The sequence below is a fragment of the Sinocyclocheilus rhinocerous genome, unplaced genomic scaffold, assembly GCF_001515625.1.
Source record: "Sinocyclocheilus rhinocerous isolate Xijiao unplaced genomic scaffold, SAMN03320098_v1.1 scaffold294, whole genome shotgun sequence".
Taxonomy (NCBI): Eukaryota; Metazoa; Chordata; class Actinopteri; order Cypriniformes; family Cyprinidae; genus Sinocyclocheilus; species Sinocyclocheilus rhinocerous.
Window position 1 is genome coordinate 289,248 of NW_015644007.1, and position 14,526 is coordinate 303,773.

At 36.6% G+C, this 14,526-nt stretch overlaps 1 protein-coding gene across 1 annotated transcript in view; it reads left to right on the plus strand.

Moving 5' to 3' along the window:
* Positions 1 to 14,526, plus strand: part of LOC107757780 (phosphorylase b kinase regulatory subunit beta-like) — an 83,339-nt gene that overhangs the window by 5,402 nt on the left and 63,411 nt on the right. Inside the window, 2 exon segments of the mRNA XM_016575357.1 lie at positions 3,264 to 3,402; positions 6,668 to 6,767. Of these exon segments, the coding sequence (XP_016430843.1) occupies positions 3,264 to 3,402; positions 6,668 to 6,767 (239 nt within the window).

A 14,526-nucleotide genomic window follows, 5' to 3' on the forward strand; every position in this document is an offset into this window, starting at 1 on the left:
TCCTGGCCCAGATGCAGCAAAACAGGCCCAAACCATGATACCAGCACCACCGTGTTTCACTGATGGGATAAGGTTCTTATGCTGGAATGCAGTGTTTTCTTTCTCCAAACATAACGCTGCTCATTTAAACCAAAATATTCTATTTTGGTCTCATCCATCCACAAAACATGGATGTCTTGTCAAAGTCTTGTCCACATGATCTTTAGCAAACTGCAGATGGGCAGCGATGTTCTTTTTGGAGAGCAGTGGCTTTCTTCTTGCGACTCTGCCATGCACACCATGGTTGTTCAGTGTTCTCCTGATGATGTACTCATAAATATTAACATTAGCCAATGCGAGAAAGGCCTTTAGTTACTTAGAAGTTAGCCTGCAGTTCTTTGAAACCTAGTGGACTTTTACACATCTTGCTTTTAGAGTGTTCTTTGTTGGTGGACCACTCTTGGGGAGGGTAACAGTGGTCTTGAATTTCCTCCATTTGTACACAGTCTGTCTGACTGTGGATTGGTGGAATCCAAACTCTTTAGAGATGGCTTTGAAAGCTTTTCTAGCCTGATGAACAGCATCAACTCTTTTTCTGAGGTCCTCCGAGATCTCATTTGTTTGTGCCATGATACACTTCCACAAACATGACCAAACTTTGATAGATCCCTGTTCTTTTATATAAAACAGGGCACACACTGACACCTGATAGTCATCTCACTGATTAAAAACACCTCTGAACAGATGGACTCTAATTTCACCTTCAAATTAACAGCTAATCTTAGAGATTCACATACTTTTGCTGCTCACAGATATGTAGTATTGGATCATTTTCCTGAATAAATAAATGACAAAGAACATATTTTCATCTCATTTGTTTGATTGGGATCTCTTTGTCAACTTTCAGGAATTTTTTGGGTCATATTTATGCAGAAATATAGACGGTTCTAAAGGGTTCACAAACTTTCAAGCAGCACTGTATAAGAGGTCACTGTACTATTAAAAACCTGTAAATCCTGTAAGTTTCAGAACTCAAAACTTTCTCGTTAGTCTAAAAACAGCTTATATCGAAGCCAGTCTACCAAAACGACTGTACCTCTTTATGATGTAAAAGTGTGGCTAAACACCACCTCTGCAGAAGATCATCAATGTCTGCTTCTACATCACTGCCTGTTTAGCCCCACCCACTGATTAATGCATGTAGTGTTTGCAAGAGAGAAACGCAGAAACCAAATCATAAAGATGCTCCGAAGATATCAAGACGCAGTGCAGTGCCGTGCCGAGGTGTGGAAAAAACAGTGGAATAAATTTTACTATGCTACTACTGTAGAAATGTAGCAAATTGCGGCCTTATTGAGTTTTGTATTATATTTGGATTTGAACTTCAGTTTAACCAGTTTGAAAAAAGTGTGTAAACATGCAAATTGGTCTTTAGGTACTTGGTTACAGTAAAATGGTTGTCATTGTGCCTCAGTGAGAAAACAATTCATGTAATTTGAAAGATGCAGTCATTCAATGTACTTTGTGCCAATGCAATAGAAAATTATTTATATGGCCTACAAAGACTGCACTTGTGTTCACTCACTGTAAAGAGTTTTGAAAAGTGATCTAAGTATTACGAAATGGATCCTAGTGATTTAATTCTTAAATGTGTCTTGTTTTTAAAGATATCTTTTACAGAACAAGAGAGAATATGACCCCACCAGATCTGTGCCCTATACTGTACATTTATATGCATGCAAACTTTGGAGAGTGGAACATGGAGCTCTCTGTCTAATTCTTATTGCAAAAAAGGTGTTTGACCAATGGATGGAGGACATAAACATCTCAGATTGACCTTATGGTTCAATACAAAGAACATAGACTCCAGCTGCTTGTTTTAAAATATTATAGGAAAGTGGTGTGTATGGTGTATCTGTTTTGTCTAGCACACCTGATTCAATCTCTCAGCTCATTAGCAGAATACTCGGTGAACTTGTTTCATCCTCCACAAAAATGATGGAAAAGCCTTGTTTCTTGAACACTGCATACATGAAATCTATGTTTTCAATCTCTTTCCTCCATCCGGACTTCAACCTGTTCCTAAAGCTAAAGTTTAAAATCCCCAGACAGCCAACCCTGAGATGAGAGCTCTGCAGGGTGAGAGAGAGGGAGGAAGTGAGAGAGAACAAAGAGAAAAGAGTGGCCGAGAGGAGTATAAAAATGGCTTCTTCGTAGAAACCTCATGTTTGTGTGTGCAGTTTTAGGGGTTGATTTAGAGGTGTATTATGCTGTTAGATGATGAGAGAGATGCAGTCTTCAAAGATCTTGCATCTAGAGTGCTGTGATGCATTCTATCCCTCATGCTAAAGATGCGTGTGAATAATATGTCATTTCGCTTCTTTTCTTTTCTCCGTAGAAGTCACTTAATGCACAGGTGGTCCTCTGCATGCCGCACCGATTTTGAAATGACTGCAAATGAGATTTTCTTGATTAGTAATTTAAGGTTTTCACAGGAGCAAATGGGCAGTAATAGCAGGCTGTGAGGCAGATTTCGCCAGATTAATTGATCTCTCAACTGTTCCTCCCTGAAACGTTCTGGAAGACTCCAACTGCAGTCTTCCTTTCAGTCCTGCCGGCATCAACCGCAGTTACAGTACAAGGCCTAATCAGATGAAGACGTATTTATCGGCCTCTCTGGATTGCCAGATTCTTCCGATGGGAGTCGGAGTAATCCTGGCTGCAGTCTCTCTGAAAAGTATATTAATATTCTGACTAATTCCCCCCAGTGTCTCCTTATCCCCCAGCCCTGCTGGCACTGTCTCTTTGAATTGACCCAAACTCTACATAACAAATGATGGCTCGGAATGAATGTCCCCTTCATTTGTGCTGCCGTAATGTGCTGATGAAAAATGAAGTGCCCTATTCAGCCTGATTATACATTAGTAAAGAGAAATCACAGTGGAGAGAGAGGAAGTTTAACAGCTGGGCACAGTGATGGATAAAGCTGTGTTACCTTTTTTTTACTGGTTTTTTTTTTTTACTGGTTTTTTTTTTTGTATTCATTTTTTACTTCATAATATTGATGAAGACGAGAAATTTGCAATAATATTAATTAGCTTAATTATACATGCAGTGGTATTTTATGTCAGACAGCTAGAATAACAGGTGTGAAAAGGTGTTCATCAAAGACGCGTAAACAGCAAGTTACAGTAAGTGTTTGTGGAGGCACCTGCTGTTGCTGTGGGCTGTTGATAGTAACACTGTATCTGTTTTTATCTTTGTCTTTCTCTCATTTCTTCTAGTCAAGTGCACCATTCTGAATTATCAGAGCCCTACCACTGGTCTGTTCCCAGTGAAGACCTGTTCCACCTGTAAGGAAGCTAAAGTCAGAGACTCCCTCTACTGCGCTGCCAGTATCTGGGCACTGGCACTGGCATACAGGTAGTACTGAGTAGTAATGTATGTGCAATACCTTTCTATAAATTGTTTCTTTTCTAGTTTACATGATCAAGATAATAATCAATATGACCAAGTGCTACATATATATCAAGTGCTATATACTGTATATTTAGAGATTATTAATAATTAAGAAGTTTATCTAAAAAAAAATCCAAAAGATAAGTGTGATGTGCATGGTGTGCATATGCAACACGGCAAAAACAGCACAGAGGCCCCATATGCAGTGGTGTACTGTATATACCATCTGTGGTGTCTGGGAAAAACAAAATGAGTTTAACAGCCAAGGAAAAAAGGCTGAACAAACTATTTTACATCATCTTAAAGCATATCTGTTAGTGAGCTATTTTAGTGAGCAAGAGGAATCTGTATTGTCAGATGAGTTGTATTATGCACAAAAACATGTGAACATTTATTTATACTGGTTGTTGTGTCACTTGGTGTGAACAGACCTTATGTCTATGATTTTTGCCTAAATAAGCAGTATTGTGGTATGACTTGGTAGAATAGGCCTCTTTAAATGAAACCTTGAAAATGAATGTTTCATTATCGTGGGGAAAAATTAAATATGCGGTTTACATACACTAATATTCAAAAGGTTTTGGTATGTTTCTTTTTTTTTTAAAGAAATTAATACTTTTATTCAGCATTGATCAAAAGTGAGAGTAAAGAAATTTATGTTGCAACAGATTTCTATTTCAAATCAATCAATTTCAAATAAATGCTGTTTTTTTTAAAGGAACGCGCCACTATTTTTTGAAAATAGGCTCATTTTTCAACTCCCCTAGAGTTAAACAGTTGAGTTTTACTGTTTTCGATTCATTCAGCCGATCTCCGGGTCTGACGGTAGCACTTTTAGCTGTAGCTTAGCATAGATAATTGAATCTGATTAGACCATTAGCATCTCGCTCAAAAATGACTAAAGAGTTTCTATATTTTTCCTATTTAAAACTTGACTCTTCTGTAGTTACATCGTGTACTAAGACCGACGGAAAATGAAAAGTTGCTATTTTCTAGGCCGATATGGCTAGGAACTATACTCTCATTCCGATCGGCTGAATGGATTCGAAAACCGTAAAACTCAACTGTTTAACTCTAGGGGAGTTGGAAAATGAGCCTATTTTCAAAAATAGTGGCGTGTTCCTTTAACTTTCTGTTCATCAGAGATTCCTGCAAATAGTGCATTACAGTTTCTATCCTTAAATATTAAACAGCACAACTGTTTCCGACATTGATAATAATAAAAATATTAAAATTATTTCTGAAGAATTATGTGATGCTGAAGACAGGAGTGAAGGCTGCTGAATGGCAGCTGTGCCATCACAGGAATAAATTAGCACAAATTTAAAATGTAAAAAATCTAAATGTATTTAAACAGAAAATAGTTATTTTAAATTAATGTAATATTTCATAATTATGCTTTTTTTTTACTGTATTTTTTATCAAATAAAAGCAGCCTTGATAAGTGTAAAAGACTTTTCCCCCCTACAAACATTGAAATAATCCATTAAAGGGTAGTGTAAGTATTCACTCTTTTGATAGATTTATATCAGTGGCAGCTTTAATCACATTGAGGTAAGCATGTTTACCCACTGATCAAGAGCAATTTGGCCCATTGATCCAGGTACATTTGTTCCAGTGCTCAAAATAGTGGACTGCTGTTTTACACTGCAGTCTCCAAAGCTCAGGTAAGTCAAAATTAGACTGAACTTAATGTCCAGGGATGTACTGGATACCGGATAGCTTAAAGGTTATATGTTCAAACTCTGCAAGGGGGAATTGACAAACTCTCACCTTTATGCCCTTGAACAAGATATTGGAGCTAAAGCCCAGGTTCCTCTTGGGGGATTGTCCAAAGTCACTTTGAGTCCAAGATGTTATGACCAAACACCGCCCTGCTTGCTCTTTAACTGGGCTGTTGTAGAGCATTTATCTTGTTCTTTAGCTGCTTCAGTGATTTGGCTTTGTGTTCTGAATCATTTTCCTTCCTAAAAATGAACTTTTTCCCAAGAGGTTCACTTGCAGTATTTCCTTGTGTTTTGCACCGTCTTTCCGTCTTTCATTTGAAGGCAGATTTCCCTCCAAAAATAAGAATAAGATCTGTCATCATTTATTCAGCCTCATGTCATTCCAAACCTCTGTGACTTCTGTTGAACGCAAAATAAGATGCTTTGAAGAAAGCATTTTGTGACAAGGACAAAAAATCTTCATAAAACACAATAAAAGTCATTTTTGTTCAGGCGGGAGGTTTTGATGCATGACCGTTTCTAGGCAGTGTCTGATTGGTTTGGTATTGCTCTTTCCCTTCGTAATAATTGAACCAACACTGACTGGGACAACTAAACACTTGAATGTTGTTTTGTAGGTTTATTTTCCTTATTCATATCTCTAACAGCCATGGTTGTTTGTCATTCATAATAATAATTAACAGTTGAACTGAGAATGCCATTTAAATTCCAATTCAGTTCTGAATTGATTTGAGGTAGCACACAGGATGCAGAATTTTAATGTAATTTTTAACTAGAAAGGCAAAGTTTAAATGTTCTAGAAAAAAATATTGACGTATAAAGATTTATTGTCCTTTTATATTTTCACAATTTCACAATATCTTCACTGAATTTCGGTATTCTGTAAAAAGGGAATTATAGATATTCTAAACACATATAATATATCTATCCTATGCACAAACACCCACACTCCTCCCTTCTTTCTAAAGCAGGTCACCAGCACTCTGGGGGCCCGGGTCAAGGTTACAAGATTTATAGGAGGGCACCCAAGAAAGAGACTTTCCATTGAACTCCTAAGACAAAGTGTTATTTTTTCCCTTCTCACTCCTCCTGGAGAGGGTTGTTCCTCTAGAGGACGAATGTGAGGATAAAAATAGAGAGCAGGCGTATATCAGAGACGGGCGTAGTCATCAGTCTTCACCTGTGCATATTAGCATTGTCAGAGGAGTTTAATTAAGATGATTCCAATTTGACAGCAAGGCCTGAATCCATTTTTTATTCTCTATTTGTCTCTGTAAGAGTATAAGTGGGTGGTGTTTGCACATGCATGCTCTACATGAGCTTTCTCGCTATGTGTTAAAGGTTTGTCTCATTTGCTTGTTTGCTTTTTTATGACTGTGATAGTTTCAACACTTAACTTAGTAGATGGTAATGGCATGCTGCAGATCTTTGCTATTTAAAATATGCATTTTCAACATAATGAAGTGTTTTCCAGGAACTCATGCAGAATGTTTGTCGCACAGGCACATTGACGATGACATGGGCCACACTCATGAACTGGAGCACTCTGCTATCAAGTGCATGCGGGGGATTATGTACTGCTACATGCGGCAGTCTGATAAGGTGGGTCACAGCGTCACACCATAGGACAGAACGCAGCAGTGCTGCATGCATCAATTTTGCCTTTTGAAAACTCGAGCAACCTGCTGAAGATCGCTTTATTCACCCCTGATGAGCGGTTTCATACTACAAAACAACCTTACGGTTCTCTTGATCATTTTTGGTACTGTTCTTTTAAGGTTAAGGTTACGCTTATGCAGCAGCTTGCAGGTCAAACGTCCTTGTGCAGAGTTGGCGCAAGTTTGGCAAGATTGCATAGTTTGCATTTAGCACTGCATGTAATTTTGTTGTCTATTGTGACCCCTAAACTTGTTCACATTGGTTGATTGACTAACTTTGCCATGTATTTCTTTATGTAGATTTCTACTGTACCTCAGATTTGTTTTCAAAGAAAATGTACACGCATCCCATACTTTTCACATTTTCTCCAGTTCACCACACTTTCAGGTAACACTGGGTTTTCTGTTCTGTTCTGGGGTTTACTGTAAATCTCAGAAAGAGCTCTACACATGGCATGAGGCTTTTTTATGGCCCCACTCACTGTTTCATGGCTCAACAGTAAGGATTTTTTCCCCCTTCAAGCCTGGCAGGACAGTAGTTCCAATTTTTACTTACCCTACCATTATAACTAGCTCCACCATAAAATAGTGATTTTATTTAGCAATGCATTTTTATATTTACTAGAAATAATATTTATGTTTTTCATGAAATGTTATAGAGTTAGTTTAACCAGAAATGAAAATTGTCATCATTTAATCAGCCTTTTTAATCAAACTTTTGTTTGTCTTTGAAAAACTAATTAACATATTTGTGATGAAACCTGAGAGATTTCTTTAAAAAAGAAAAAAAAAATCCATTGGAAGTCCACACAAACAAAAATTTGATCAAAGCACATGTCAGAGTACACTGGTTCTCGTACCTCAAGCAAGCGTGTTTGATGTTCTCTATGCATGTGTGTTTATAATAGTGCTGTCAAATGATTCATCACGATTAATCACATCCAAAATATAAGTTTTTGTTTACATAATATATGTGTGTGTGCTGTGTATATTTATTATGTATATACAAATACACACACATACAATATATATTTTGAAAATATTTACATGTATATATTTATATTCATATAATTTATATATAAATATATTTAATATATAAACATAACATATTTTTCTTAAATATACAGTGCCATGAAAAGGTTTTTTTAAAATGTTTTGCATATTTGCCACACTTAAAAGATTCAGATCATCAAACAAATTTTAATTAAAAAAGGGCCAGTGGTGGCAGTTTGGCCACTGTGATTGTGAACTGTGATTAACCACATTATTTTAGAAAGCTGAGTTAAATTTCACTGAATGATGCATTTATATAGCACTTTATTGTGTTTTGCTGTACACCCAAAGCGCTTTACAATCATGTGTGGGGGTCTCTCCTCAACCACCACCAGTGTGCAGCATCCACCTGGATGATGCGACGAAATCTTGATTATCCCCAAGACTTTTGGGCAAATATGCTGTGGACTTTTTGGAAGGTGTGTGTCCCGTTGCATCTGGCGAAAACCAGCACAGCATTTCCTAAAAAGCACATCATACCAACAGTCAAACATGGTGGTGGGAGTGTAATGGTCTGGGGCTGCTTTGCAGCTTCAGGACCTGCATGACTTGCCATAATTGATGGAACCATGAATTCTGCACTCCATCAGAAAATTCTGAAGGAGAATGTCCGGTCGTCAGTTTGTGACCTCAAGCTCAAGCGCATTTGGGTTATGCAGCAGGTCAATGATCCCAAACACATCAGCAAGTCCACATCTGAATGGCTCAAGAAAAACAAAATTAAGGTTTTGGAGTGGCCAAGTCAAAGTCCGGACTTAAATCCGGTTGAGATGCTGTGGCATGACCTTGAACAGTCCATTCATGCTCGAAAACCCTCCAATGTGGCTGAACTAAAATAATTCTGCAAAGAAGAGTGGGCCAAAATTCCTCCACAGCGATGTAAAAGACTCATTGCCATTTAACGCAAATGCTTGATTGCAGTTGTTGCTGCAAAGGGTGGCACAACCAGTTATTAGATTGAGGGGGCAATTACTTTTTCACGTAGTGCCAGGCAGGTTTGGACCGCTTTTTTCCCTTAATAAATGAAATCATTATTTCAAAACTGCATTTTGCATTTACTCGGGTTATATTTGTGTGATATTAAAATTTGTTTGATGATCTGAATCATTCAAGTGTGACAAATATGCAAAAACAAAAAAGCAGGAAGGGGGCAAAAACTTTTTCACACTACTGCATACATGCATGTATATTTATATATACATAATAAATATATGCAGTACACAGACATATATATATATATATGTTATGTAAACAAACACTTATTTTGGATGAGATTAATCGTTTGACAGCACTAGTTGATAAATGTTTATATGTGATGACAAGTCTACGTTAAGTCTGTTCATCATATAAAGTGATCGTAAGACCTTTCTTAAACCACTCAACTGCTAACGCAAGTATTATGCATTTACTTGCGTTATATGAACTTTTTGAATCGGAAAAGTTGTGGTGTAATTGACTTCTAAATTGAGGAACAGAAATCTTTCAGGTTTCATTACAAATATCTTCATGTGTTTCGAAGATGAACAGAATTCTTATGGGTTTTGAATGACACCGGAGTATGTAATTAATGAAGGAATGTTTATTTTTGGATGAACTGCTTTCAAGTTTTCTTTATAAACTGGAAATCAAATAGCTGATATTGTCTTGTTTTGCTAATTCCGCCTGTGATAAGTCTATGTCCATCCCTCAACTCACACTGGATTGTGGCAGCTATGTCTGTGACACACCGCAGACAGTAAAAAGTTGGTTTTGACTGCAGATGTGTGAACTCAACAAAGTGGATGGTGCTTGGGCATTATTTAAAGGGTTGTCTGTGGGGTTGCATTTGAGTGGCTGCCAGTTGAGCTTTTCTGTGGTTTTAACAGTTGGATGTTGCTGTAATCAGGGTTTTGACAACGTTCCCATGGCGAGCTGCCTGGAGTTGCTGCGGTCATTTGCTTAGTTGTTGGGCTTCCTATTTTGGTCCTGCTGGTAATGTGTGTGTGTGTGTGTGTGTGTGTGTGTGTTTTTTTTTTTTGTTTTTTTTACCACCAACTGAAAGGAAATTAAGTAATGCACAGTTAAGTAATGCACAGTAGCATTTCTAGTCTTTCATACTGAGGCACAGGACCCCCATCAAAAAGTGTACCCATATTGATAGTGTTAATTATGATATGTTTTATATGATATATGGATAAAAACTTTACTTTTAGTATAAAGTTTGTTGCACTTTCACAAACAGCACATTGCAATAGAGAGCAGTTTTGTCACTGACACATGGACAGTAGTGTATACTGTAGGTAAATTTCACCTCATCCAGCGTTGTCTTATAAAGTATCCTGTTATGGTGTGAGAAACTGCTACAAATGACACATTGTGTGTGTGTGTGAACTTGAATGAATCAATCTGAATCGCAACCAATCTTAGAACTTTTTGTAAACTAATTTGACCAATTAAATCAGTAGTGATTCATCTGCTAATACTGATTCTAAACGGCTAATAGAAAACACACAACATGATCTCTGAAATATTGTCAGGGAAAATGATTCTCAGACCCGTATATGGTAATCTAAATTTACTGCTAATATTTTGAGAAAAAGTGGCATCTCACTATAAATAAATATAATAAATAATAATAATCAATAAAAAAAAAAAGAATAATAATTTCCATAAAAAAAGATTACATTTTAAATTAAATATATAAAAATAGAAAAAGTTATTTGAAATTGTAATAATATTTGACAATATTACTCTTTCTACTCTATTTTTGCTCAGCATAAAGGGCTTATTTCAAAACCATTTAAAAAGTCTGACTGCATCCAAAACTTTTTAACTAGTAGTATTGTTCCATGAGATTGTTATTTTACAGTTCAGTCACATGATGCCTTGTTTATCACTTTCTGGAAACATATACATTATGCTCATTTGCTAATCATTTTGATCTAAAAATGCTTTTAACATGCAGATCATGGCCGCTTTTCCACTATTAATGAATTGGATGCATTGGAAGTTACCTTTTTTATGGAAGAAAAATAATGTCTTTGAAACAAAAAAAAAAACGTTGAATAGCACTAACTGAAAAAATAATGCATTGCATTAACAGTGCTTGCATTTTAATGCCTTTTATTTCAAGGGCTTGGATTTTTAGGTCCTGAAATTTAACATAGTTGTTTATTTAAGCTGTGAATATTTCAATTCAAAATATTTCACACACATTTTCATAATTAAAAATTCAATAATTCATATTCACCTTCCAGAATTCACTTCCAAAATATTCAATCTGTTTAAAAATACGATGTATAATATTCGACAGGCAAATTTCGGTCCATTTTATTTGACTTTCCAAATTCACTTCCACAAATTCAGTGGTTAAAAAATTCGACAGAAAATTTGCCTTTGCACATCCGGGAGCTGCAGGAATAGCAGTAGAGCACCGATGCACGATCTCCAGCTGCTGTCAGTCGCTCACCAGCAGGTGGCACAAGCGGCTGTTGATGAAGACCAAAGCAACAGGTGGATTAAGTCATTCATTCACAAAAACCGATCTGCAGAAATGAAGCAAGCTTTAAGTAGAAGTTTTGATTATCGGGGCCAGTATAAACATGTGGAAAAGCTGATTGTGTGTATGTTTAATTCAACATCTTCGCTGCCTACATGTAAGCAGCTTTCTCTACCACAAAGGAGATTATAATGCTGTTTTACCTGATGCTGATGTACAGAACTAACATTACAACTTAAATGATTTTAGCAAATGGCTGCAATATAACAAAGAGTGAAAAATTTAAGGGGGTCTGAATACTTTCCGTACCCACTGTATATACAGGCAAGCAAATGAGGTCAGAAGAACGCAACGCGCTCCATTTTCTTTATAATTTCTTACCCTTACCACTGATCTATTGAGTCTACTGTCATACAAAGATATCAACACCACGATTAGTTTTAACAATATGCAACAACTTTATATTGACATAAAAATAGGAGTTCGAATCCGCCTATGTGTATTATTGCTGCAAATTTAAACCGGAGAAAGCATTGACGTGCTATCGCACCCAAGGGACCGCCTGACAATTCCACCGACTGGTTTAAAACGTCCAATGTATTTTAATTAAAATGACTTTTAACATTTAAAATAACACACTGTCAAATTGTAAGCTCGTATCGCTCATAGTGATTTACTACTGGTGAGATTTTGCCAATACCTCCCTTCATATATGTACAGTACACAATTATTTAAAAAAGATCCCTGGAAAGGGTTTTTTCATGTTCCAACGGTTGTAGAACGTTGCTAGATACAAGACTAACTTACTACAGGTTAGATTTTGCCAATATCTCCCTTATGGTATGTACAGTACACAAATATATTTTAAAAAACTACAGTAATTCACCAAAAGGATTTTTTCATGTTCCACTGGTTGTAGTACGTTGCTAGTTACAAGACTGACTTCATGTGAAATTTTGCCAATATCTCCCTTACTGTATGCACCATTCACAATTTTCATGTTCCAAAGGTAGTATAAAATATTGATGTACTTTATGTACAATAAGGGAGGTATTAGCAAAATTTCATCTATAGTAAGTCAGTCTAGTCACTAGGAATGTACTACAACATTTGGAACATAAAAAAAATAAATTTGTGAATTTTACAGTGAGGAAGATATTGGCAAAATTTTAACTGTAGTAGTAAGTCAGTCTGGTCACTAGTAACATACTAGTAACATACAACGTTTGGAACACGAAAAACCCCATTTTGGTGAATTACTGTAATTTTTTTTTCTTGAAAAAAATATTTGTGTAGTGTACATAGTATTGTCTAAGGCGAGTTATTGGCAATATGTATTTAGTCAGTTTGAGTAAATTATTCATTTACTGTAAACATTAATTTTAATAAATTATTGGACTTTGTTTTGTACTGTGAGGTAAATTTGCAGACGGTCCCTAAAGCAGCCTAGGCGAATATGCAGCGAATATCAAACCTAAAACTACCGCGCTTGGTTTTCTATGGGAGAAAAAATGGTTTGGTGAAACTTTGTGGGTTGTGGGCTCATATTCTGGGTTCATCTGCTTAAACGTACATAAAATACAGTAATATATATTATTAATTAGGTGCCGAATTTAATTATTTATTATCACTGCCTTGAGGCAATAAACCAGGTTAAGTGTTTTCTTTATGGGAAATGTTTAACGTGCAGTTTTGCGCATTCCGTAACTTGCGTTCATATCCTCCTCTGCCTGTTTATGGTTTCAGTTAATAGTTTCATCTGTTTACAGATCAGTAAGATCTGAGTTTGGTCTTTTAATAGCTGTCATTGCGTTAATGCACTGCGCCGCGTAATGCGTTTTCTTTAACAGATTTCTGAGGGAAATAGCGTGAAACCTTGCGCGTTCGTTCATATTATGCTTAACTGTCGATATAGTTCGCATCATCATCAATAAAGTGTATTCTGAGATCTGAGGTCTTATACAACCTCTGCTGGGCCTTTTTCACAATGGAGTCAATGTGAGTGTCCCACTTCAGGTCCTGAGAGATTGTGGTGCCCAGGAACCTGAATGACTCCACTGCAGTCACAGTGCTGTCCATGATGGTGATCATGGTGAAATACAAGGCATTAAAATGCAAGCACTGTTAATGCAATGCATTATTTTCTCAGTTAGTGCTATTCAACGTTTTTTTTTGTTTCAAAGACATATGGCATTATTTTTCTTCCATACTTTTTGGTTATGTACTGATGCACTGATGGTTGGGAGGCTGACTTTAACAGTAAGAATAGTCTAATTTCACATGCAAAAAGAGCTCATGTTAATGCGGATTTTACAGTTGGCCATTGCTCTATAGCAACTGTTCTCTCCCGGCGTAGACCTGAGCAATTACGCCTCTCTTGTGCCTTTGAAATGGTTCCATTTCATTTATTCCTGACCCCCAAGACCTGATTTGGAAGAAAGCTTTTCTGTGTCTTAATTATAATGCCTCGTTTATGCAGTTAATTACACAGTGCAGTGCTCATTAACATCTGTCTATAGCATTCACAAAGAACATTGGCTTTTTAATAAACTCACAATGTGTTGCAACTGTTCATATCATCGGCTCCCCAGGTATATTCAACAGACGTGTTTACTGTGGCATGCTGCTGATAACACACTGTGAAAAATAAGTCACAAACAGATGAAAAGCAGAAAGGAAGCATGAATGCTTGAATTATAGTTAAGACATGCATGCGTTTCTTCTGCAACGTTAAACTGATCTTTATGCACTCACAAATACATGCATAAGAAGACTTCTTTCACCAAGCAGCTAGCTTTGATGAGTTTAATAAAGGTTAATCAAAGTCACACATAATAAATCACTTTGATAGAGATTCTATTTTGCCAAGTAGTGTGTCATAGAATAATAAATGTTAGCAACTGAAGGTTACTCGCTGCCCTGTTGTGCTTTCAGTTTTTATTGGCTTAATTTTACAGGCAGTAATGACTAACAGATGTTTCAAATGTCATCTTTTGTCTCACAGGTGTCTTTATCGCTCTTTTTGCCTCTATCTATATTTGCTTTACTAAGACGTGGATTTGGACCAAGGGATGAGTGTTTTCTTTTTTGCAGAAACTTACAGATGTGTTTGGCCTGTTCCCTTTCGATACTACACTCGTACTGCGTCTTGCTAGACGCATATGGGAAAAAA